The following is a 27,555-nucleotide window of genomic DNA, read 5'->3' as shown; positions in this document are numbered from 1 at the left end:
CTGGAACTTATTGGGAGTGGTGTGGTGTATTAAGAGTGTGATTTTTAAACTGCTTTACGATAGTGAAATGTTATATAACTAAAGAGTAAATCAATGTAATATGTGAAGAATCGGAGTACGGGAGGTGGGGGGTTACAGTGGTTCTTAACTGCATCCAAACTCCCTTGAAAAGATTGCTAACTTTTGTAACACTTTGACTTTGCCATTGCTTGCGCAAGCCTTCGAAAGTTGGGGACACTTTAGTTGACTAGAATAAAGTGTCCTCTAACCCTTGCAATTATTCACTGCACCCTAGAGACCCTATCTTCATTTTTTCCAGCATTACAAACTGTGTCAGAACTTTTCCTGAACATTTGGGCATAAGGCCCCAGACAATTTAGGAAAGGACTTTTGAAGATGGGGCTAATTCATAATCTAATCTGTACTTACCATTACAGGGGTTTGAGCTGTATTATGCACTACTGTAGTGATTGTACATATGTATTCGATTATTAGTGTTGTGTGATACTTTTACCTGATAGCAGTAATTTTTCATAGCATTTTTTGGCCATAAATAAATAACTAACTATTAAACATATTGGGCCTCATTATAAATTTGCCGGTCAGACTGGCCATCTATGAGTCTGCCTGCCGGAGTCGCTGTGTCTGACAGGTCTGACCCCGTGGACCCTGCCAGGCACAGCGGTCATGGTAGGCAGACCTGTCACGGAAGCACCGGCACCGTTAGCTGGTGCTTCCGTGTCCCCCAATCCATAGAGTCCTATAAGACTATGGAAATGGGAACTTACATTTTACCGGCGCCTGACTTCCCAGGCCGCCGGACTGTGAATCTCCCGATGGCACTGGTAAATCGGGCGCCAGTAAAACTTTACGAAAGCGGTGGCAACCCATTGGTAGCACCGGCAGGGTTACCGCCGGACTCGGAATGAGGCCCATTATCTAAGTGTAATTTTTGACTCCCATTGTGTGTACTCATTGAGGACCCTTTACAAGCTCACCACCTCTTGAGAATTGGCCTAGACCACTAGTCACTGCTACCTTGAACCAGTTTGGCTACAGCTCCCAGAGTTGTCCCTGTCACAATATAGGCTAGTCTTCTATACAACTGTCCCCCAGGTCAGAGTATAGAAAATCAGTCCTAACAAGCATCACTAAAATCAACCTCATACAAAAGGCAACATTCTACCTGCCGTACATCATAAAACTGATCACGGTGCCTTCACACCCCTCCACTCCAAAGAGTGAATGCCTCACTAAATCAAGGCATCTTTTCAAGCATCATTCGAACAATATTAATCTGACCACTTAAAAAAAAAACACTAAAAACAGATGGCATGTACATCTAACAGCCAATTACTTACTTCCCATTGATCAGCAAAATTATTGGGAAAGCAGTGGCCAATCAACTCCATAAGCAGGTCAACCATCAAGGTTTACTCCACGATAAGCAATCAGGATTCCGACCAAAATGCAGCATAGACACTAGATGATGCTCCTCAGACCATGGACAAGGTATAAGCCTTCTTCCTGGTTCTCCTGGGCATCACTGACAGGGTCCACCATGCCACATTATTCAGTGTTTTCTCTACATGAATGGGGTTCACTGGTTTGCCTCCTACGTTTTCGGATAGGCATAAAGCAGTCCAGATTGGCAGCTTCAGGTCAGACTGTTGTCCGGTCACCTGCAGAGTCCCACAAGGCTCAATCCTTTTACCATTGGTCTTCCATCTTTATATGTAGCTAGACTTTGCGCCTACCCAAACATCTCACTTTAACAGCGTGCAGACGATACAGTTATACCTCAAAGTGAGCTTTACCCAAAACATCTCTTGCCTCAGAATGCACTGCCATCCAAGGATTGACAACCAGCACATAGCAGAAGCTCAATCCTAGATAAAACACATTTCTTCCCACTAGGCCCCCTAGCAAAACAGGAAATCATGCAAGAATGGTTAAATGGTACACACCTTTATGAATTGACACAATTGGCACCCCCAGCCAAATCACTAGGGTTCACTGGTGACAGCCATCAAAGCAACACATGACCAAAAATAAACTAGACTACCTGCTCACTACTACACCTCCAGAAGATAAAACCCTTCCTCCGAACAATACTTCAGAACTACAGTGAAAACCCTAGCAATCTCACACGAACACCTCACTGGCATCTCAGCCACACACCTGGTCCCTCGAAGGGCTGGTTCAACATGTCACAGCAGGTCTGATCACACAATCAAAGAAAATGGATCACAACTCCTGCGTCATAAGAGCTGAACTGGTTACCTATCCCAGACAGGATACTCTTCAAGATAGCCTGTGTTACATGCAAGGCAGCTACCACCCAAATGCCTGTATACCTTTCCGGAAATCTCAGGTGGCATGTGCACCGCCAGAAGTCAGAACATTGTACGGCTTGAGAGAAAACTGGTGCATAAAACAAAAACCATGTACCAATTCTGCACCAGCCTACTAGAACACTGTATCGGTTGCAGTTAGGATGACTTCAACAGCTCAGGAAGGATTATCCAGGGAACACCTAGTGCCTCCACTCCTCCTCCCAGGAGAAAACCACTGCTGTAAGGGAGGACCTCCCAGATCCACAGATGGAAATTGTCCCCTCTGGGGTTAGCTTACACTTTTGCTGTAATCATCAACATACACTGCACATCACTATTGCTTCCTAGCTAGGTTTGCACTATATAAGCCCAAATACAAATACGCTGGAGAGCATGCCCAAATGAGCCAGTAATACAAGTATGGAAGACATGAATCCATTCCCTCCTGTGACGAGCAGCCAACAACTTGGTCAATGCCTTGGGGGCTGATGACAGGTCAAAGGGCAGGACTGCAAACTGGAAGTGGGTGTTGACAACAACACATTTCAAGTACTTGCTGCGCCTCAGGTGGATCCTTACAAAGGTGGCATCCGGAATTTCCAGACCCACCTGCCACACCGGAAGAACTGGCTGAGGTCCTGAAAGCCTGCTCTTCTGATCAATCCTACGCTATTCTGCTCGTTATACTCAGGAACATGGAAATTCATTCACATTTCTCTAGTCCTATCAAAGGTTTACTGGCTTCCTTCAGAAGCTGGTATCTTAGTCATACTAGCCTCCATTGCATATAGGCTATACTTTTCCATCAATGCATTAGATTGGCCGAGAGACTGAATATCCGGGTGAACCAGACTTACTCATAGTAAACATGGTTTTCTTTTCAAGAAACCAAAAGTGCACAAATCCCAAACTTCCTACAGGTCTTTTCTGGAATGCACTACTCACTTGCCTTTGGTGAGTTCTCACACTGCTGCTTTTCTATAAGGAGCAAAAAACTTTTTGTTGTTTACTTAATCCTAAATGTTTTCTAGCTGCTGCTAGTTTACTGTACTGTTATGTTGAAGGATGTCATGTTTTACACTCTGCTGCCCATCGGTTACGTTTGAGCTTTATAAAAACTGAAATAAAATTAAATTCTCCACTGACTCACCCATCTTGGGCCCCATCGAAGGGCATGTCCAAAAGCTTTGCCTGGATCTCAGATGCAAACACTGAGTTTGTATCCAATAATTTCTTCCGTCAACTGCACCCAAGCCCCTGGAGTGTGATAAACAAGACGACTATGTCCAAACCTGCCTATGCAATCTGCTTAGCGGCCCCCTTGCAATTAGCAACCAACTCAGTAATTGCCCTCGCCATCTCATGAGGTAGCATGTTAGCCTCCTCCTTAATGTCATACAAGGTATGGGGATATTGTGCAAGGGTGCACAAGGCATTTACCTTCACCTGGGACCAACGGTCAGGTGTGTACATCTTTCTCCCAATAGCATCCATCTTCTTGACTCGTCTGGGGCAAGTTGGAGAAATTGAATGCCATAACCTGTGCAGTAGATGCTACAGCAACCCGACTCATGAATAGGGAGGGTGGAAAGAAAATCAGGCTTAGAAGATGCAGATCTGTGCTTTCTAATCAAATCCTTATCCGTGGATGGAGGCAGGCCAGGCTGCAGACAATGATCAGACAAGAGATGGAAGGAGGGACTCCAGGGGAGGGCAGTGTTTGATGGTGTCATTCAGGTTGTGTTGCACATTAGATACCCAAGGGGTGGTAATGCCCAGGCATTTTACTGCATTTGCTCTGGTACAGTGAAAGGGTTCACTGCACTGGGTAGAACATGTGAAGGAGATTGCATAAAATTAAACTATTGTGTGGTGTCAAAGCCACTGGCATCACAAAGGTCGGCAGCCAGGTTGACCAGACATATCTTGCTCAAAGGATTGCTGAGGGAAGTCCTTTAGGTCTTGATCTTCTGTAAACTCAAGGCCAAAATGGACCAGGTCCGCCATATTCCTCAAAGATCAGCCCCAATTCAAGACATGCTCTCCTGGAGGTAGGGATAAATCCCTGACATTTAGTCTCCTCTTGAGAAAAATATATTACTGCATTCAATCGCCCAGGCCAGGGCTACCATGCCAAAAGCCAGAGCCGCAGGGCACGGTGGCAGAGAAGTAACTAGTTCCAATTAATGGACAGAGCTCAAAGGATTTCTCATTGGCAGGCCAAAAGGGGGTAACTGTCCTTGGAAGCTGTCACAGGCTAATGTTTCACCAGCACTGGCACACTGGCAGCGGCTGAAAACACTGGCAACTTTGAGGAGATGCCTACCTACCACTGTTCCGGTGTAGAGGAGATGGTGGCGGAGGCACCTGTGCTAATAAAGATGGTGATTCTTCTGAGTCTCAGGCAGAAGTAATAATGTTTTCTTGAAGTAGAAATGGGAATGGCAGTTGGAGGAAAAGTTATGAGGAAAGCAAGACCTTCTACGCCTCTTTTCGTCCTTTATGCTGGTCTCCCTCCGGGTGCCAAGACTACTCTGGTTCCTTGGTAGCGACTTTTCTCCTTTAGAGGCAAAAGACTGACAGAGACGGGGACTGACTTGAAATGTTTCTCTTTTGCAGATCTGTGAAGACCTAAGCAACAGGCTTTCTGATGATCTCAGGGTTCATCTATTGGCAAGAGCTGCATTCCGCAGTGTTGTGATTTGGACCCAAACAGCAAACAATGCTTATGTGGATTCTACAAGTACATTGGCAATGGGCAATCCTTGAAACCAGAGGTTGTCAGAAGAGTCATGACAGGTCAAAATCACAAAATGCTTGTGTCCCAAAGAAGATCTACGTTGTAATATCGAATCCCAAATCTTGAATTACAAAATTGCGAAGCCCAATTGCCCGCATTTTGTAACTCAAGCTTTTGGGATTTTGGTTGTTTATCCCCCGCTATACATTTAATCTAAGCGGGGACACCCCTGCTCCCATTTTTACATATTATGGGCTTTGTTTCTTTGTAACCAATGCGAATGCGCACAAAACACGCATTGAGCTTTTTTTCTTTCTCTGATTTTTGGGGTAATCCCTTCCAAAGCAGTGTCTGAGCACGCTGAAAAAAGGAATTGAGGACACAGGGCACAGTTGTCTCCATATGTACTGCCCAGGACGTAACCTATGAAGTCATGGGCACCAAAGACACAGAGCAAAGCAGACATGGAGCTGCAGTGCATTCCCTGCTTGACGTAAAAATTTATGAAGATAAAATTGATTTAATTTGATTTTTTGAATTCATATAACGCATTTTCACAAAGAACCGGGCAGAGACTGCATCTGGGCGCAGATGTTAAATCAAAGAGAGAACAAGCTAAGTACAGTAACCATACGCATTATTATTGGAAGAGAAGAGTTTATCTCTTCCGAAATTGCATAAGAGACTCAATTTCATGAAGATTAGCAGGTAACCTGTTCCACGCTTGTGGACCCGCGATAGAAAAACATCTATTCCCCCCCCATGAACAAATTCCCACTCAGAATGAAGGTGCACAGCAATTTTTTATGATAGATCGCGTGGAACAAGGTCATGAAGACATTTAAAAACCAAACAAAGGGTTTTAAAAAGTACCCTCTGCTCTACTGGTAATCAATGTAGACTCCTTCAGGACTGAGTGACAGGTTAATCCATAGGTAGAGAGAAGAGAAGCCTAATGTTATGTTATGTTATTTTGCATTTATATAGCGCATTATCATTGGAATGGTCTGAAGGCGCTGGTAGGTTGAACGCCCTTGGGAACCGAAGTTCAGATCAGTAGAGAGAGCAGAGAGTCTCAAAAGGTGCGTGTGAGCACCGGGTATGTGTGCAGCTGGTGCAGTATTCGTGAAATAGCTGCGTTTTAGCAGTAGGTGTGGTGGTTGAGAGATCAGGAGTACGTGTTAGTTCTGGCAGGATTTATCCAGACCGAATGTGGCTGCGTTAGGCCTTAGGAAAACACCTGGCTGGGGGGTGTGTAACCAGCAGTGTTTACTTAGAATGATGGGTAGTATGTGGCAGATGTTGGTATGAGAACAGTTATACCGAATGGTGTCATAGTATCTCTGTGTTCTAGTTGAGTGGTGGTGTAAAGGGGAGAGTAAGCGTGGTGGTGTAATATGATAGGTTATATGTTCCATCAAGCGTTCTCTGCATTTTAATGGCTGCATTCTGTGCGACCTCGAGGCACTGCATTTGGTAGGTTGGAATGCCAATAAGGAGTGCATTGCAATAGTCCAACTAGACATTTGCCAGTGTCCAAACGACTGGTTGATCTCTTTCTGAGATAAAAGGAAGAAGGGGGCTTCAGATGTTTAAGATGATAGCAGACAGATTTGACGTTTCACTAACCTGCAGATTGCAACTCAAGTTTGCCTGCCAAATGCAGCCCAATTTTTTCACTTGAGGGGAGAAGGCAGTTGCAACATCAAAATGTGCTGGGCAGGAAACATGTGGCTGCATATTAACTAATTTGTTCTTGGAATCGAATACCATAACTTCGGTTTTAGAAAGGTTTATTTGGAGCTTATTTTCCAACATCCAGTTCTTTTTCTTACACTCTGTCTACTGCTTCCAAAGGCTGTTGGTAAAGAACATAGATTTGGGTATCATCAGCGTATGAATGGTAGTGCAGGTTAAGCTGGGAAAAGATACTCAGCAGGGGGACCATATAAATGTTGACTAGCAGTGGGGATAAAGACCACCCCAGAGGCACCTGAAGGATATTTCTAAAATAAGTGATCTATGGGTTTAAAGAATCAATTGCAAAGTATCCTTAGTTTGCATATAATTAATCAGTACACCTGTTGCGTGTTTCTTATGCCTTTGCATATTTGAGGCTTACAATGTCACAGCTTTCTCCACACAAGCCTATGAATCCTGTGACCCCCTACTTTACACGCTTTGAGGTTTTCCAATCTGGGTGCCGTGTCTTTAAAGGTTTCAGAAATGTCTCTGGTGCCCTGTAAAAATCGTGTCTCTGAAGTCCTGGCCTCTAGTCTGCATAGGAGGCAGAGACTGCGCGCTAAGCTCACTGATCTGCCTCTTGATGCCATTAATGGCCCTGTGCATGCCACAGTCTTGTCTCTTGGGGTGACTTCTGTTTACTTTTACCCAGTATTGCCCCTTGATCTGGGTAGTGCCCCTGACATTCTTCCTGAGAAGACCAGTGTTTCCGTGGCTCGGGCCTCCTCCCCCACTAAATAGGCAGAAAGTCGTCATGCTAAGGGAATATATTCTCCGGATAAAGATAGTTCCTCTACCATTTTTGCAGGTTTGTTTCCTGAGCAAATTCTTATGCCCGAGACATGGAAGCTCTTTCAGGCAAAATCCCTTTTTGAACTTAAGTGTACTAATCTTAGCAAATGTATGGCATGGTTGGATCATGTTCAGAAACTTGTGAAGAGTCAACATTTGTCTAAACCTGTGAAATTCTGCCTACCGGATTCCCATGTACTCTCGGGAGCACATGAGGTCACCAACAAAGAAGATTGTTTTTGTCAAAACTGGTTTGCCGTTTGAGCATTCTGTTAATCAGGATCTAGCCACTTTGGATCTGTCTGCATGCCTGAATTATACTGCAATCCTGGCAGCGAAGTCTGTCCCTACCATGTCAGCCACCACTAGATCTAAGTCCTCAGAGTCTGCTAACATCGTACCTCCTGCCTCCATCAGAAAAGCAGAGTCGGGCCCGATTGGCACGACTGAGTCAGTGGATTGTGCTCCCAAACCTACTAATCTTCGGAGTCTATGCTCAAGAAAGTCCCATATGTCTATTCCCAAAGATGACCCAATAAGAGACCTGGTCGCTGACCATAGGAATTTTAGAATTACCAACGTCGATGAACCCTGCGAGACAGAGAACCACTGGAAGCTTTATGAAATAAAGTATTGGTATGGCTTCGCCAAAGAACGGGTCCAGGCATTAGTTAGAAACTCCAATCTGAAGTTTTTATGCAGAGCAAAAATTGACAGTTGGTGTACTCTGAGGAACAGGGATTGCGTTGTGGTTGGGTGTGGAACCAGTAACCTCCCTGGGTTTTTAAGTATCTGTAAATATCTGCCAATGGGTTCCTCAAATTTAAGACTTATAGTTTGACACTTAATCATCTGCATATGTCTCTGCTTTAGAACTTCCCTGTTGTATTTGGGTGGTCCCCATGTATTGTGTTTGTGTATTATGTGCATGTTGTCTGCAAGTCTGGTTTTTGTGTAGCGCTCTTAGGCCTGTGGGCATGCAGCGCTTTACAAGAATTTGAACAAAATAAATACTTTTTTTGTTGATGCATCTAGGGCACTTTCACCACTGCACAATATTTCAGGAGTTTGCTTCAACCAACAACGGAGTGGACAACAGCAAATGGGGCTTCAGTGATCAATTACACAATGACTTGGGCCTGATAAAGCATGGAAGAGGAAAGAGATGTTCACTGTAGACCAGGTTGATAGGTGGGAACGTAAGATTTTGCAGTTGATAGCAGGGGACTTTCAAGATTTTGCATTATTGACACATCATCCCAAGCCTAATGATCACAATGTATTATGGGTTGTAAGGGTGTCAAAGAAGGAAGTTGACAGGTGGCATGGTTTTGGTTATAAACGTTTATTTCTCAAATATAAAACCTCACTGTGCCAAACTCTAAAACCCCTGCCTCGAATTGAAACTAAAGGAATGGTCAGAATGTCCATTAAACCAAAGTTCCACTGTCCTGTGTCAAATACTACTCTCATCCTCACATTACAACTAAAAGATAACTAACAAAGTTCCTTCTTCAGTAGAATGGCTTCCTTCTCCTGCTTCTTGAACAGTGTCCCAAAGAATGTTCTCTTCAAACAGAAATCCCCTGGTTTAGGGGCTTCACCCAGTCTTTATGCAATATCCAGGAGAGTGGCTCCCTTCTCTTGATGTAAACTGATGCAGTTCCCAATAGAACCAGGGGTAATGACTCCCTTCCCCTGGTGTATCCAATACAACTTTCAACCCAGTATCAAGAGAATACCTCCTTTCTTCTGCTGTTATTTTGCACAGTTCACCACAAAGCCAGGGGGAATGACTCCCTTCCCCTGGCATCTTCAACAGAAGTTTGAGGCTTGTAAAATGAGAATGACTCCTGGTGGTGCTTGCTTCAGTTCACAATACAGCCAAGGAAATCCCTGCCTTTCTTGGGGTCTTCATCATGTCTCTTTGTCCGATACCAGGAGAATGACTCTCTTCCCCTGGTATTACTTGGTACTGTTCTTTGTCACTGTTGGGGTGCCAGACCCTTCTCTGGAGACCAGTGGTTTGCTCACTACCAATGTGCCGAGGATGATGTCCTCTGATGCTTTCCTGCTTACTGGAGAGGTACCAGACACTTCTTTGGCAACCAAGGGTTTCCTTGATATCACTGCAGCAAGGAAGATTTCCTCTGATGCTTTCATTCTTACTGGTGGGGTCCCCGACCGTTATTTTGGTATAACATCCTTGCTAATACTGGGCTGGAAAAAAGCCACCTTAGCCTCTGTGTCAACCCCTGGATCCCCTCCTGTTTTCATTTACCTCCCATACCTCTTACAGGGCTATGGTACATTGCCAGGGCTTCCTTGGACCAAGGCACACTTCTCCGGCTTTGTAGGCTTCTCTCATCTGCACTCGTGGCTTCACAGCATCTTCCCAACATCGGCATTCGGTCGCCTTCACTAGGCAGGTGGAGATCTTGGTTGGCGCCCTCTTGCCACTCTCTGCTTCTCCACAACGGTCGGTTGGCGTTTGAATCTCCTGCGCTGCAGACTTCGGACTCTGGCTGCTTCCCCCAACAGGAATGGATACCGCTGCACATGTCACCACTGTGCTTCTCATTGTGGCTGCATTTGGCTCTGTGACCAGGTTTTAACAGTCCTTTGTTGATTTTTATACTTTGTATCCAGTTTGTCCCGTGCGGATTGCACAAGTCCTTTGTTAGCGACTTAATCCTCATGCCTCCTTGGGGCCATCTCGTACCAGTGTTTTCACAGTCAATGATCTTTATGTCTCCTGTGTTCTTCCTCGCTCTAGTGCTTTTGGTCTTAGGCCCTATATTACAACAATATATAGGCTCGCTTTCAATGCAGTAGGATCTAGACATTATGGAAGGCTAGGGAATGTTGGCGAGTAGCAACATTCATTGGGCTGTACCCCAGGTGATCGTCCTTACACCCCAGAGGGGGGCGGGGGAGGGGAGTCCCTCCCCATGAGGCACTCCCACATTATGCCACCACTAGGAGGACTATTGTGTAGTGGCCACACCTCCCTAGTCTCATAGAAAAAAAGAAACTCCCCCTGGGTAGAAGTGAAACACCTTGTGAATCGTCACAGAATGCACTCTCCATCTTTTGTGGTGGTCATGTGAAATGGTGAAAATGTACAGAGGCAGATTCCTTAGCTAGAGTAAACTGGAAACAGCTAAGAATTGCCTCTGGCTCATCTGAGGAATATATTACAGCTAGCATTAAAAGAGGAGTGGATAATATTGGAGTGTACCAATCTGGTCTTTGTGGGTATATGTGATATGGCGATTGACATTTGTTGTTAATTTATTTTGTTTATATCCTCATTTTCCCCCTCAATAAAAATCATACTGATGAAAAATAATTGGGATGCATGCATTCTGAAAGCAAAAACTGAACTAATGCATATTTTTTGTAGACACATCATACTTCTGGTAGAAGTATCTGACCAACCAACCCAATAAATACACAATACAAATATAAAAATGTAATTATGTACACACCTTGCCAGACAGTTTAGGAAGATCTTCTCCACCAACAATTTGCATTTCTTCCATAGACTGGTCATTCTAAAAGAAAGGATAGGAACATAGATTTTTAGTATTTACTTAACACCTCATGCCCCAAGCTGCCATTTATCAAAGAATCAAGTCTTTAGCAGAGGAAGTAGACACATTTTGTTGTAGATGTTTTTACAGCACTCTACATAATCTAACCCCCATGGATTGTCAACAAATATCAAATGGAAAATGCACAGACAGAGCCTAAATATGAAACAATGCACTCCAGACATCCCTAATGTGGGACTTCCAGGACATGCTCTTTTGTGCTTTAGTACCCAAACCGTGAGAGTTATGAAAGATGTTAAGGGTCTGAACCAAGGCAGGGTTATTTGTGGATATAGGGAATCAAAGCGCAGACTTATTTAAGCATTTCAAAACCTGGCAGACACAGACATCAAATGGTGTGAGGGCACGTATGTGGACACATGGTTTGCAAGTACATAGATATCACAGAAGACTCTACTGTGGTCAATAAGCACAGGAGAAAGGCTAGGTAACTGGCAATTCATATAATCCACCTTCGACAAACAGGATAGTGTTTCTCATCAATGAGGGCTTTGCTTAGGTGAACATTACAGAACCAATCAGCTCAAATATGTGCTTACACATTGAAAGCTCTTGATCAAACCAGAACTCTAGGATCTTGACCGACAGAGTGGTAAACAGTCTTGTGGACAATTATGAGGGCTAAACAAATTAACGGTCAGATGGAATGTCCACCCTCAGGATCAGGACTTCTGTTGTGGTACCACAGAACCACCATGCTCACCCTCATCAAGGCATGGACCCCCTAAATGACCTGCCTAATATGTCCAGTTCAATTTACATACTATCTAAAGCCCCAGGGATTGCAGTGTCTTCTGCATACATTTATATCTTAAACTAGTGCTTCCTTATGGCCCAGTGAACAACTGCATTAAGATGTTAAAACTAGTGGAGCACAGTGCTAATAAAACACTCCACTTGCAAGTGTGACCAAATTGGGTAAAAACAGGCTTAAGTTAATGGGTTTTCTTCCTTTTGGAAAGGACTGGAACCAAGGCTTCAACAATCCCACTAAAAAGCCACAGCCTCAAGACAATCCAGCAACGGCTGATGGTCTACTATAGCGAAGGAAGCCGACAAGTCAAGTAAATTCACAACCACAGACTGCCCCTCATCCACTGTCCAAAGAATTGGAGCTTTAACACCCAGGAGCATGGTGTCACTTCCATGTATGGGATGGGAGCCAGATTGACAACAATCTTGTAAGCCATGAACTCCCAAAAGTGTTTGGAACTGCTCCCACAGCACATCTTTCATGCCATTGCCACTGAAGGTTTAAACAACTTCTACAATTGTTGGTATCTGCAGAAAAGGGCGTTCTTTCTTATCTAGGGAGTTATCACAGTGAATGTAAAAGACTTCAAACAGTTTAAATGCTAGATTATCATGCTAGTTCAGCTATGACGGTGGGAGAGCACCAGAGCAACAGAGATGGTTGCAGGGAGAAGACTTAACAGCGATGACGGCCACCCGACTAAGCCCTTGTACTTCTATGGCATTTAACTTTACTATTCAGTCTTGACAGAGCGAATTTGCACAGGATTTTTGTAACTAAGTGGTGGACAGTATTTAGATATTGTAGTGTTGAGAGAGAGAACACGACTAAGCTCTCTGTTAACACAACATTATGAAATAACTTTACAACCCTTAGGCGGTGTACACTTTTTTAGGGGTTGTAAGGAATGCATGATATCAACAGTAAGACAAACAAGTGACCACAGTTCAAGGGTATTTATTGAATTTCCAAAAGGGTTTGAAAAATGCCTATCTAATCCCAAATCTACAGATGGGAGCAAGCTACAACCATCAAACAACAACAACACAGTACTGGTGGTGTCTTGTCAAATTAAAAGGGACTATAATAATAAACCTATTGCCAATCCTAACCTCTAAATATAAATAGTGTGGGAAACAATCTTACTTAAAAGAAAGAAGTGTTCAAAAAATTATATGTCAGGAAGTTCAGGTCATTGGCCTCCCTTCCCCATGTTTTCAACAAGGAATAAGGCGGTGCACTCGAGCTTAGCACAGTCTCTGGCTTCTCTAGCACCATGGTGCAGTTCAAACATTAGCATCAGGGCCTTTGTGCCCAAGTCTCTCTGCCTTCCAAAGTCTCTTCTTTTCCTTTCGGAACTTCAGACATACTCAATTTCTCGGGTGATTCACCATCCCCCCCAGCTGGGCTCAGATCCCCTTTAATACAAACTCTGCAGGATTTTCATGTGTCCAACTTCTCAGGTGCTATACTATCCGCCCCGGATCTTCTTCAGCCGGGCTCAGATTCGTTTTAACCTAATGTTCAATCAATCAGTCACCCTTGTTCGGGCTCGGACCAACTTAATTCACTTTCACACAAACTTGCTTTATCCCAAAAGCTTTCAATTGAACTCCCTTGTTCGGGCTGGGAACAACTTTCTCTATTTTGTCATCAACTTGCTTGGCAGTATCAACATCGAAGACGTTCGATTGTGCACAGGATTTTGCTCGACCCATCGCAGGACCACTTAAATGTACAGTTCATTGCCACTTTCACCTTTCTCAACTCTGTTGGATACCTTCCAGAGTCCTTCTAATGAGCATGCACACAGTGCCGGACCACTCTTGTCAAGGGTATTGTATCTTGGTTTCAAAGTTCAATCACTTGTCTGTTGTTCACTTTTTACTTGCGTTGGTTATCACAAGCGTGTCATACACAGTTCGCTTGAGCGCTCACCATACAATGTTGCCGCTTGCAACCTTGGCATCAACACAGACCGGTCTGGTATCACTCTCCCCAACTCACCGGCTGTGTTGATTTCACTGATACTGCTTTGTTGTCGGAGCCAAGGACAGTACCACAGCGGCAAGTGATTCTGCCCGCCTTGATCATCGACGCGGGAGGGCCCCCCGAGTACCACCGACACACAATGCAGTATTCTTCAGCCTGGTTTCCTGGTCTTAAGCTTTCTATTCTCGAGGGTTAAGGAAAGTAACGGTTCCTCGTTGAAAAGGTCAAGGGCGCTTCCTTCCTTGAGATCCCCTTCTGTTTTGCCAGCTTTCTCCTTGTGTTAAACTGCCATCTTGAAACTGCTGCTTCTTGGTGTGCTTTGCCTTTTATCCGTGTGGGGAAGTGTAATTGAAGTCATGTGTGTGATGGTCAGTAATTACCTGGCCCTGACCGTCTATTGTATTGGGACATGTCAGGTATACGGCTCGGGTGTTAATCCGTTTTCCCTCTCATAGCAGGCTGTCTGCGACAAAGTGTTTGTGTTGTGAAGGTGGGGGGGGTTCGAGTTCCTAAATATCCTACCTGGTAGCATGGGGAACAGGTGTTACAGGGAAGGGGATACCGCATCTCGCCATCCGGTGTCCCACTCCCCGAAGACCCCTCACCAAGGTGTTCCTTCCGCACTGGTCCACCCACAGGAACTGGATCCAAAAGAGATGGCCGAGTCCTCGCCACCTGGATAACAGATCCCCCCGAGAGTAGCGGGTGAGACACCTTCAGGTTTCTCACAGGGTTCAAAGTGCTAGGAAGTGTTATTAGCTGTCAGTTAGTCTGGCAACTTCATTCTGCTCGGAAATCACCTTGTGTGGATCTCTGTGCCCACCACAGCTGTGTTTAGCCTGTATTCCGCCATTTCTGTTTCAGGTTTTTACAATATCTTCACAAATCTCGCAATTTATCAAAGCATTTTATTAGTCAGAGCCATTTCTTATTTGTGCTTAGACTGGCTTCATGTTCTTAAATCAATGACATGGTCATTGATCCCTTTATGAGATGCCTTGAACCACTTCTCAGATTTCAGACAGTCAAGTTGATAACTCTGCATGTCTATAAAAAGTTTTGATTTTGGTTACAATAGATTCATAAACTAGCCTCAGTCTTCATTAGGAGCTCCAAAGGTTCCCTGCTGTAGTCTGTAGAGGACGGGAGGCAGCATACAAGGTGTGCAAAAACCTTCGTATAAATGCCACCATTGCGCCATTGATGGCTCGTCCATGACTTATATGGTTATCGCCAAATGATGGGAAATGTCCACCTTTGTGGGGTTTGGCTTGGGCTTCGCCTCCTGGTCCCCTGTCATTAAATAGATCAAACCCTTTTTTATCAGGGCAGACATAATGTCTCCCGAGGAGAAGGACTATTCTTTTCCTTGGGACTTGTTTATGATGTCTGGAGGGTGTGCAGGACTGGTCAATACTGGAATTACATCAAATTAGATACAAATTAGGTACATCCTCCTCCAGATTCACCATCCATAACTGCCAGTTTGATGCCCGATACCCAATCCCTGCTGACACTTCCTCACAGCACCTGGTTCCATTAGAATGGATAGCCTTTAAAAGATGGTGCATACATCCATGGTTCAGGATGCACATTGTGATGGAGCGGGCCAAAGAATTAACAAAAACTCAAATTAAGATTCAACCATTTATCAAAACAAAGAAAGTGGTCACCATTTAGTTAGTGACTTTCAAAGTCTCTGTCCTGCTTTGGGAACAGTCCAGTCTCTCGTATTGCAATTAGATGCTTTAGTCAAGTCCCTGTGTGGTTAGACTTTTGTATTTTACTTCATCTCCCAAAATCAATGTCATCTGCATTAAATTTGTTTTTCATACCTTTGGTTGTTTTATATGGTTGGTATACTCAGTCTCCCAGAATGCAATGCTCTCATTTTTTTCCTTCCAGTGTCTTAATTTCTCTCGAATTGTAATTGGTTTCTCAGGTTGCAGATCTTCAAATTATCTGCTTATATCCATATCTTGGTTTCTGTTACATTTTGGGAATTGACTTTCCCGGATTCAAGTGTGTACTACATTGCTCAAGCATCTCGTGTTAACTAGCTATCTCTCCAGCTCTGCTATCTCGCTTCCGGCATGTCTTGATTATGAGGCTTTTCTCAGGTCCCTGGTCTCAGTCACACACGTTTGGTTTGCAGTCTCTCTTCCTAGGTATATAGCCCCTCTCAAACGTCTCTTGCGAGAGAGCTCTCTCCTCAATTTTGTTCCCTCAGCACTGCAGGCATCATGATCATGTCTCCCTGTGTCTTCCTCTCTGGATCCTCTGTATCACTCACATTTCCTGGGTTTGTTAGCCCTCTTTCTGGCTCACTTTCCCTCACACATCCCTGGTTCGCAGGTTCACATCTCAACTCTGTCCCCTCAGCATCACTGTCATCAGGGTCATGGTGTCGTGGTTGGGCCTCCTCTGTTTCTGTCTACAGAGCATTGAACACGCTGCACATGACTCCCACTCTTGGGATATCTTCTTGTTTGCTTCCTTCAGGCGCACAGCGAAGTACAGCCAAGTACTGTTTGCTGTTCGCTGTGCACGGCGTGTGCGGCTGGGTATTCAGCCCTCGGCCCGTAGCGGCTCACAAGCCCTTTTTGGTGGGATGTCTCGGGGATGCTTAGTTTAGGAATCCTACTACCCATTGGTAATAGAGAGCGCCCGTGGCCACGGAGAACTTGATCTCCTGCACCCCTCAACTGAGTATTTGGGTTCTCGTATATGGGTGCCTGCAGGCCCAGGGTTCCTCTTTTTTGAATTTGGAGCAAACGTATAGCTTTTTGTAAAAGTTTGGCATAGGCATTTGGAGGGGCGGGCTGCGGTGGGGTTGGGTGCAGTCAAGCCTTGATGTTGGTAAGTCTGTGTGAGCACCAGATTTTTCTCCAAGGCCATGGCAGGCTGTGTGCACTCGAACCTTGGAGAATAGGTGCGCACAGGTGCACAAAGAACCCAAGTCCTATGGCGTATTGGATTTGCCATTTTTGTACAGCTAGCGTCCTGTTTGACACTGCTCGATAGTAATTGGTATTGATGTTTCTTGAGTTCCGCACTTGGGAGAGTTATTATTGAGAAATAACTCCCTGAATTTCATACGCCTGTCAGGAAGTGTGTTGCGGGCAAACGCCACCATGGAGTAGATCAGCTAATTGTTTTGCCTTCCTTGACTTGTATAGCCACCACTTTACTACTGAGTTTGCTGAACCTCGTGCCGTGCTTCCGCCACGACCATAGGATCTTATTTCATGAGTGGGAGTGCGGGGTGGGAGATTCTCCGATAAATTGGTTTTGGGTTCTAATAGTGGAAGGTTGGTTGTTCCAGCGTGCAAACGAACCAGGGTACATCTTGACTAGCTCACCCGCTGGTGTCTACTTTGGTGTCGGCCGTTTTGTACGTTTGCTGACCCGAAGTAGACAATGAGCCGGGCGTGGAAACAAAGCTGGAAACTCAGCTAAGGTGCTTGGGAAGAGTTCAGTGCCCAAGCTCCTGAATAGTACACTACCACTGTTGCCCCGTGGAAAAAATCATTATTGTCGATGTCGATCTCTACCTGTAATGAGCCGCCTGTGCCACTTGAGCACGTGGAGGCTTCAATCTCATTGCCTCCCCCATGTCCGGTTTTCGAAATGGAGATGCCACCAAGTGTGGCCCCCCCAGCCCAAAGCCAATCTTCATTCTCTGTTCGAGATGCTAACGAGAATGACGGGCAGATAGCTTGTGAGTACTCCAAGGGCCTTGGCTAGAACTGTATTCCAAGGAAAGCTTTGGAGGGTTTTGAGCATGTTTCAGATACATCAATGTTAGCACCAACTATCATGAGTGAATTAGGGAAACGGGTACGACTTTCACTTGGCCCCTCTTCACCTGCTTCAAGGTCTTACACGTTTCAGGAACAAGTGCCTTTTCATCTTCCCGTAGACCTTAGTCCCAAAGAAATTGGTGAACTGGGAAGGGAATCCCGAGATGCTCCATCCCAGGGCTTGGGGGGGGGGGGGGGAGGGGTAAACTTGGGTGCTGGTGTCAACAGTGGATATGTAGAGGATATGGGGTCTCTCGTGCCTCCCCAGTTGGAGTCCACGACATCAGGGAAAGACGGTGCTGGTTATGGTGCTCCAAAAGGAGATGCAAGAGCATCATCGACCCCTGATGATTCACCGTCCGGCATCTTCCCTCAGGCTGACTGTTATGTCACACTCTTCAGGCACTGCCTGAGCCAGCTGAGCTAGCCACTTGTACTGTGATGTCATGCAAGTACCAAGTGGAATGTTGATGTATGAGTGAGAGAAGGCTGTGCTGAGTGTTCCGTTTATGGGTCAGTTGGTCCCTCCCTCCCTGGGTGATGGGTGCCGGTGATCTATCTATCTTAGATCTATCTTATGTCTTTATGTCATGTGACATGTAACTGAAGAACTGGAAGTAAACTTACTTATAAGCAACCTAACTCCGGTATGGACATTGCTTTACTACACTGACCCCTTCAATTTCCTTGCGATTTCGAGAATACTCAACCTGCTCGATCAGGGCCACAAATTAACTCACTGCTCCTTAAGGGAAATGCAGGGCTCCTTATCATTTATGAAAGAAAGAATTGTCAAACTTGAAGGCTTCATATTGGCTGAGGAGCAATTGAAAGCCTTATACTTTTCTCAAATTGAAAGAATGATAGCAAGTATTGCTCCAGCTGCAAAACCTGCTGTCCTTACCCTTGCAATTAAGTCCCAGGAAACTCAAACGGACCACGTGGCAAGCTTTGCTTATCCTTCCCAAAGATCTTACTCACAAGTGCTGCAAGGAGTAAACGTGGCTTGAATAGAGCAGGGTAGTAATGAGTCAATCGATCTTTTAGAGGTGGCTAAAATCCATCATGATTGCTTGCTTCAGGTAGAACAATTTCTGTTCAACGCAGTCACTAAATCTCAACCTACTGTGAGCCCAGAGCCCCTCTGAGGAAATGGGGTCTAATATTGAGTCTTCCTCCTCCCCAGGCAGTCCTTCTGTCTGGACTGACATTGACTCACAGGCTACTTCCGAACCAAAAGCATCCCCGTTGTTAAAGGAGCAAGAGGGGTACTCTATAATACAAGGTGGGAGGCAGTTAATTTCACGGAAGGTGAAGAAGTCCTTCCTGAGAGCTCAAAGACGGTTAAACCTCGCCAAATCTAACCAGAAGAAGGCGCAAATGAAAGGCATGATGGAAACCCCCTTGTGTAATCCCAAGGCAGTGGTGACTGACCCAAAAGGGAAAATCGGTGTCAGCACAGATGACCTTGCACTAAATCTCCTAGAATTGAATGAGAGCAAAAAGCACCTACAGATCAAGGCACTGAAAAGTGGCAATGTGCAGGTGCAGCCTGCTAAACTGTCTGGGACACACTCTTATAAGCTCCAATCTCAACTGCATAGCTTCTTTCCCAGTATTGAAAGCAAGACAACTGTGGTCTTGCCTCCGGAAGAAGCAACCTGCTTGAGTTCACCAAAAAAAGTAATTGGCTCCTTGCCGCTGGAGACAAACATCATTGGAGTTACGAAAGGGTTGGCTACACAGGAAGTTGTCCACTCTAAGTCAGCAACACACGAAGAGAGTGTTGCAAAGGTAAAGGACACGTGCCCACCCCATAATCTGGGGAGTAACGACAGACCTCATGTTGAGGAGGAAACTGATGCAAGTGAGAACCGAGTAGAACAGCCACTTGAAATGCTGTCGTCTTTAGAAACTCCCAAAGAAATGAACCAAATACTTGGATGGGCAAGTAATTTGCATATCAACGGACAGGCACGAATCAATAGGTCATTCTTGATAAATACCTTTTTTCAGACCCCATCACTACGTAATTTGGCAAGTAAGGATCTTGAATGGGTTAAATTAGCGCCGCATAATAATTTGAGAGCACAGAGTAAAGTCCAATCGCAAATAATTACAAGACTAATTTTGGACAGGACTTCAAATCATTGGGTCTTTTTCCATTCTTGTTTCGCAATATGGAGAGTGCATGGGAGTTTTTAGATTTTGAACTACCTGCACCCAAGGAACCGACTATGGGAGTTCCAGTCTCATCACCACATGAGTCCCATACCAAGGAATTATCCCATCAGCTGGCTTCCTTGACTCAGGCACTAAGTGGCCTATCATGGCTGGAACCACTAATTAAAGTGGCTGCGTCCTTTAAAGTTGAAGCCTCCAATTCATAACCATTGAGTATTGTCGTGGCATCCTAGAATTGCTGTGGTGTCAAAAATCTCACAGCATGGTACGAACGGGTTGGGATTTGCAATGTACCAGACATTTTATTGTTACAGGAAACAAACAATGGCCTTGCATGCTATTGCGTTAGATGGCTATGTATCTTTTAGTGCTCCTGCAAGGCGGAACACCTTAGGCAGACCTAGTGGTGGAACTGCCATCCTCATCAGGAACAATTTGAATGCGATGACGTGTCTCCTGGCCACTTCTGACACCTTCACAATGGTGGAAATGTCGAATGGCAGCAAGTTGTAGGCAGTTATATTGCTCTCAAATTATTGGAACCCACATGCTGTCCCACTGAGCACAGCTTTAGTGGAGTTAAATTACACTGTATCTAATGTGTCGTTGCTCTTTCTGAAGCATGAAATTCTAATTGGCGGCGATCTGAATTCAAGTTTAGCCTTAAATGGTAACACAACCTCGTCCTATAACTCGCACTCCTACGGACAGCAGTCTCGTAGGAGAGGAAAGGCATGGGCTGAGTTTTTGGAGGCATTCCCGCAGCGGTAATGTTTCTTGGCAGCGTGGAAACTCCATATCACTAATCGACTATGTGCTTGCATCGGCGGCATGTTCTGGATTGCTTGATTCTATCACAATATCGAATGTGAGCTTGAGTGACCACAGAATGTTGTCCACAAGGCTCCACATTACGGTTAAACCATATGAATCCATGTGGTCTACTGTACCAGCGGAAAGCGACAGGCATACTCTGTAAGTAAGATGGCACCCCAGCTCAAGTCGAAAAATTGTGTTTTTAGTAAACAGGGACCTAGTAGTGTACCATGAGGGAGAGCTGTGCCTGGGTGCCAGGGTAAAAGTGAATGAGGATAACTTGCAGATGATCCGTGGACATCTAACGGGTCTAGCAATGGATTTCTCACGTAAAGAGGTATCTAACACCGCTCGTGTGTACTCCCTAAAAAATCACGAGCTTCGGTTGGCTAGATGCTTGCATGTCAATGCAGCCTCGTACAAGATAGCAAAAACCCAAATTGTGTCATGCTACAAGAAAAAGGTGAAGGAGGTGCGTCACAGGGTTCACAACCTAGCGAATCAACGCATGATTCAACATCTATGCAAAGGTAACATCAGGGAAATGTGGATTATCCCAAGAAACCCTGTGGTATGGTTGATAAGCGCATGGTTGCGACCATATCTGCTGCCCAATGGCAGTCCTATTTTGGAAAGAAATACGAACAACCAGCCCAACATTTTAGGCTGGAATCTATCCCCCTTCAGTTGTACCTTCCTGACACATGCCCTTGGGAATTAAAGGACGCAATCTGGGTAATTGCGCAGATGAAATCTTCTAAAGCTGCAGGTCCGGATGGGCTTCCGCCTTGCGTCTTTAAGGATGACCCGCACTTCTGGACCAGGTTTTTGCTCTCACGTTACCAACTGATTTATAAAACAGCTGAGATACCTCCCTCCTGGCTGACGGCTAGAATAATACCCATTTACAAGAAGGGCCCTTTGGATGACCCTGGTAATTTTAGGCCGATAGCCCTAATTGACATTGCGGCAAAAAATGTTGCTCGCTTGGTCCTGTGTGAATTGGAGAAATTCATCTTGGCCGCTGGTATTCTTTCTAAAGCCCAGGTGGGGTTTCCCAGGGCTATGGGCACACAGCTTAATGCGTCAATTCTTGCTCCCCTGCTGGCGTCATCTCGCAGCTTGAACAACAGCCCAATCTACATAGCATCTTTACATTTATCAGCTGCATTCGACAGCGTCTTGCGCAATCGACTTTGGCGAAAAATGCTGTTTTATGGAATCCGGCCCCACCTGGTAGCGACAATTGCCGCACTCCACCAAAACACCTCATACAGGGTTCGAATTAATGCAGAATGCCTTCTATCTGTCTGCATCTCTACATATATCGTAGTGAAGCAGGGATGTAACTTGGCTGCGGTACTCCTTAATCTCTATCTGGCTGACAGAGGAAATATGGGAAGGGGGGGGGGGGACATCTTCCCGGTCAGTCTGGGCAAACTGCGTCTGAATTGGTTGGCGTTTGCCGACAACGTCATCTTGCTCGACAGGGTCCCCTTTGGGCTCAAAAATAAATTGAACATCTTCCAAGATTATTGTCAGTTGAATAACTTGACAATCAATTTCGGCTAAATCTAACATCATAGTCTTCTCGGCAAATAAGAAAAAAAGGGGTTCACCTACATTGTGAACTCTAAAAAGATTAACATCATGAGTGAGATTATATATTTGGGGTACCATGTCTCAAGTGGCATGTCTTTCGGGAAATGACAAGCAATACTAGATACCAAGTTAATCCATCTGACTGCGCAGATGAGAATTATCTTCTCTAGGCACTGTAAATATTCCCTCATGCCTCTGATATGACAATGCATTACTTACCGTAAAAGCATTTCTGATGGTTGTATCCGCTTAGATTCACATGCTGTGCATAGTCCGACATCCAGTGGTCACTGCGGAGCATTGCATTTTGTTTTTCGTAGTCGAAAAGGGGACGTCGACAAGGCGTGTCTGTAACACTATCCCTATAGTGACGTGCGGTGTACCCACAATCCCTCACGCGTCGAGGTCCCTCTGTTTATATTTTTTCTGCCCTGAGGGAGCCTTCTAGACATGAGTGAGTACAGAAAAGAGAGCGATATAAAAAGATGTCTATGTTCCTTCCATCCGAGCGGGGAGGAAGGGTGGGCGCATGTGAATCTAAGCAGATACAACCATCCGAAATGCTTTTACGGTAAGTAATGCATTGTCTTCTGATGTTTGTTAATCTGCTTAGAATCACATGCTGTGCATAGACTAGCGAGCAGTACCCGGAGTTGGAGGTGGGTTGTGAGAAGGAACAGTAGAGAAAAGATGTCTTAATACTGCTTGTCCCACCTGGGAATCAGATCTAGAGTGGGCATCTAGACAGTAGTGTTTTGTAAAGGTGTGTACAGAACTCCAGGTTGCCCCTTTGCAAATGGACTCAAGGGGAACATTTGCAATGAATGCTATGGATGCCCCATTGCCTCGAGTAGAGTGTGCTCTTGGCTTGAAGGGTAGTTCTCTCTTAGCAAGAGAGAAACAGAGAGTGATGCATTGAACAATCCATCTAGATATAGTGGACTTTGGGACTGCATCTCCTTCTCTTCCTGCTGCCACCGAGACAAAGAACTGATTAGTCTTTCTCAGTGGTCTAGTTCTTTCCATATAAAACATGACAGCTCTGCGCACATCAAGTGTATGCAGGCTTTTTTCTCCCAAATTTGAATGGTTTTGAAATAACGTTAGTAGTTCTATTGACTGGTTGACATGGAATTTCGAGATGAATTTCGGTGCAAACCTTGGGTGTGTGCGTAGAACAACCTTATCTTTGTGAACCGTTACAGAAGGGTCTAGAACAGAAACAGCGTGTAGTTCACTTACTCTCCTAATGGAGGTGATAGCTATTAGGAAGGCGGTCTTAAGAGTGAGGTCTTTAAGAGTTGCCTTGTGCATGGGTTCAAATGGTGAGCCCATGAGTCTGGTAAGTACCACATTTAGGTCCCAACCGGGAGCTGGGTTTGCTATTGGAGGGTGTATTCTCTTTACCCCCTCCATAAAGCCTTTAATAACTGGGACTTTCCACCATGACACTAAGTTGGGAAGTGGTGTATGCAGAAAGTGCCGCTAGGTGGACTTTAATAGAATTGAATACTAGACCCGAGTCCAGTAAATGGGTCAGGTACAGAACAATTTGTGTGGGAGAGCAGTCAACAGGGTTGATGTTTCTTCCTCTACACCAGATGACAAATCTCTTCCATTTGCTAGAATAACAGTGACGAGTGTTAGGCTTTCTAGCCTCCCTGAGGATGTCCATGCATCTCTGCGGGAGTTGTAAATGTCCAAATTCTATTATCTCGGGAGCCAGGGTGCTAAATTGATGGTCTGAGGGCATGGATGTAGTGTCCTGCCCTTGTCCTGTGACAGCATGTTGTACGGGCAGGGAATTTTCACTGGAGGAGATAGAAACATCTCCATCAGGTGAGCGAACCATGGCTGCTGGGCCCACATAGGGGCCACTAGTATCAAGGTAACTTGTTCCTGGTGCATCTTGTGCACAATCTTGTTGAGAAGGGGAGTCCGGGGGGAAAAGCATAAACAAATTTCCCTGACCAATGGAATCGATAGACTGTTCCCCTTGGATTGGTTCTGGGGGTACCTGGAGGCGTAATCCTGGCATTGTGAGTTCTCCAGGGTTGCAAACAGGTCTATTTCTGTGAATTCCCATTGTGTGAAAACGTCGAAGACGAGGTCTTTGTGTAAACGCCATTCATACTCTGAGGGCAGAGGGAAGTCTCTGCTTAGTTCGTCTGCTAGCAGATTGAGTTCCCCTGGTACATGTTGTGACAGTAGGAACATGTGTTTGAGAGCCCACTTCCAGATGTTCTGGTACAGCTTGGACAGTCCTGGAGAGTGAGTGCCCCCTTGTTTGTTGAGGTAGTACATGGCTGTGGTGCTGTCTGTGAGGACCCTCACGGTCTTCCCTTGTAGGTGTGCCTGGAAGGCTTTTAATGCCATGAACACAGCCAGTAGCTCCAGTAAGTTTATGTGCTTGGATGCTACGCTCAGAGTCCAAACTCCGTGAGCAGTCTGATGGGATAGGTGAGCCCCCCCCATCCTGTGAGGGATGCGTCTGTGGTTAGAGTGGCTCCTACTGAGGGGGTGGCGAATGGTTTTCCTATTACCAGGTTTTCCTTCGACCACCACCGTAGCGAGAGAACCAAGGCCTGCAAGACCACCATTAGATCGTCCCATTGTCTGCTGGCCTGACACCATTGGCTGTTGAGCCACTCTTGCATTGGGCGCATGCGCGCGTGGGGTACCAAATAAATACATGACGCCATCATTCCTAGCAAGCGCATTGCTTTGCGTACCGTCACCTCTCGACCAGCTACATATTGAGGGATCTGAAACAGCATGTTTTGGACCCTCTCGTTGGAGGGGAAGACGAGGCTGTCCTTTGTTCGAATTAGAGCCCCTAGGAATTGTTTGACTTGGCTGGGGTCTAGGCTGGACTTCTTCTCGTTGATGGAGAAGCCCAGTTGGAACAAAAGGTCTACAGTCTTTTGGGTATTTGAGAAGCATGTTTTGTAAGAATCCTCTGTTATGAGCCAATCGTCGAGGTAAGGGTATTCTGTGATGGACAACCTGCGCAGGTGGGCCGCTGCCACTGCCAGTACTTTTGTGTATACCGTCTGTGCTGATGCTATCCCAAAGGGTAGCACTCTGAACTGGTAGTGTTTGCCCTCTATCATGAACCTGAGGTATTTTCTGTGCGCTGGCAACATTAAAATATGGAAGTATGCATCTTTCATGTCCAGTGTTGTCATGTAATCTCCTTGTGATAGCAGGGGGATCACTTCCTCTAAGGTCAACATACGAAACTTTTGAGGTTTGACAAATTTGTTCGCTGGACGCAGATCTAATACAGGGCGCATGGTTAAATCCTTTTTGGGTACAAGGAAGTACACTGAATAAATACCTTCCGTTACCGGAGATAGAGGCCCAACCTCTATAGCTCCTTTTTCCAGTAGCTGGTCCACTTCTTGTAGAAGGATGGCGAGGTGTTCTGGCGTCATGCGTCGTCCCCTTGGAGGTCTGTACGTTGGGGAACTGTTAAATTCTATACAGTAGCCGCGGGCTATGGTTGATAGTACCCAGCGGTCTGAAGTTATTCCCTCCCATGCTGGAAGAAAGGATGTTAACCGGCCCCGGACCGGCGATGCATGGGAGGGGACCCGAATCTTCGAGTCATTTGGTGTTGGTGGCTTGGGAACCTCTAGGGGTGGAACCCCGACCTATCCCTTTGCTACGGCCTTGTCCTCTCTGGTTGTATTGCCCACTGGTGCCTTGGTTAGAGGACCAGTTGTCTGCAGAGTATTGCTGCTGCTGATTTTGCTGCTGGTGTTGGCCTCGGAAAAAAGCACCTATTGCCTTAGCCACGTTTGTTAGGAGGCCTAGAAATCTGGTCTAGGGTTTTGATGGTATCAAACTCTTTCTTTGCCGTTTCTAGTGCCTCATCAAACGCCTTTCCAAAGAGGTTGGCATCTTCTATAGGCTTGTTGATTAGAGATGCTTGTGATTCAGGTTTAAACCCCGAATTATGGAGCCAGACATGGCGTTTGAGGAGTATTCCTTGGACTAGGGAACGGCCAGCCGTTTCTGCAGCATCCAGAGGGTTTTTAACGAGGCTTTGGTTGACTAGGGTCCCTTCAGTAATCGTGGCCAGAAGGCGTGTACGTAGGGGTTCTGGTACCTCCTCGGCGTCCTTACATAGCTTGATCCATTGTGCATCTGCATAACTTGCTAGCAATGAGTTGTTGTTTGCAATCCTTGCGGAAAAAGCAGCGGAAGCTGTGATCCTCTTCCCCAGGGCATACAATTTTTTACCCTCTTTATCTGGTGGTGCTTCGCTGGTAGACAGCGGGACCCCTGCTCTTTTCCTTGTATTTGTCACCACTAGGGAGTCTGGTACAGAGTGGCCCCTGATGTACAACGGGTCTGAAGGAGAGGGACTGAATAGTTTTTCTATCCTCGGGTTGACCCCTCTGACCAACGCGGGTGTAGATAGTGAAGGGATAATTAGTCTCCTTACTGAGGCGAGGAGGGGAATGGTTTGGCTGACAGGGGGTTTCTCCTTGATTACTTTCTCCACAAAGTCAATGTCAGGAGAAATCTCCCCAGTGTCTATTTCGAAATGCGCTGCTGCCTTGCGTAGTAGTGCATTAAATGTAGGTTGATCGTCTATAGGTGACTTGTTCCTATTAGGTGAGTCCTCGGGAGGGGACCGGTTTAGTGCATCAGGGTCCGAAAACGCTGATGGGGACTGCCAGGGCTGTGAAGCACCTTCCTCTGAGTCTTCTCCGAAGCACCCCCACCTATATCTGGATTTTCTTCAAAACCCTCCTCCTCTAGGTTTTGTTCATCTTCGTTGCCTAAAAATTCGTCCTCCTCCTGAAAGTGGGGGTCCTCTTCAGTGCGGTCATATACATCTACATCCACTTGGGAGGAATTAAACAGCCTAGGGAATTTAGCCCTGGGGTCCATTTGAGGTCCCTCTCTTGCCCTCTTGGGTGGTGGTAGGTCTCCATAAACCTCTCCATCTTCTCCATACAGAACTTGAGTCTCTCCAGGGTCTCATGAGGTACCCCTGAGAGGTCTGGGGGGGAAAAATAGGGTTTTTGGCCTGAAAACGCTTTGACCTCTCCCATAACGTCGAATAAAGGTCTCTGTCGCCGTCTGAAAAACCTTCTGGTAGGCTAGGAATCCCTTTAGATGAAGGGGGCAGTTCCTGCCTTCCTTCCGGCCTTTTCAGTGT

At 45.6% G+C, this 27,555-nt stretch overlaps 1 protein-coding gene across 1 annotated transcript in view; it reads right to left on the bottom strand.

Moving 5' to 3' along the window:
* Positions 1-27,555, bottom strand: part of PRTFDC1 (phosphoribosyl transferase domain containing 1) — a 394,648-nt gene that overhangs the window by 152,769 nt on the left and 214,324 nt on the right. Inside the window, exon 4 of the mRNA XM_069648160.1 lies at positions 11,103-11,168. Within this exon, the coding sequence (XP_069504261.1) occupies positions 11,103-11,168 (66 nt within the window). The remainder of the gene's footprint in view (positions 1-11,102; positions 11,169-27,555) is intronic.

The sequence above is a fragment of the Ambystoma mexicanum genome, chromosome 2q, assembly GCF_040938575.1.
Source record: "Ambystoma mexicanum isolate Mex_15411 chromosome 2q, UKY_AmexF1_1, whole genome shotgun sequence".
NCBI classification, from domain to species: Eukaryota; Metazoa; Chordata; class Amphibia; order Caudata; family Ambystomatidae; genus Ambystoma; species Ambystoma mexicanum.
Note: the sequence above shows the minus strand (reverse complement) of the source record. Positions and strands in the feature narration are given on the sequence as shown.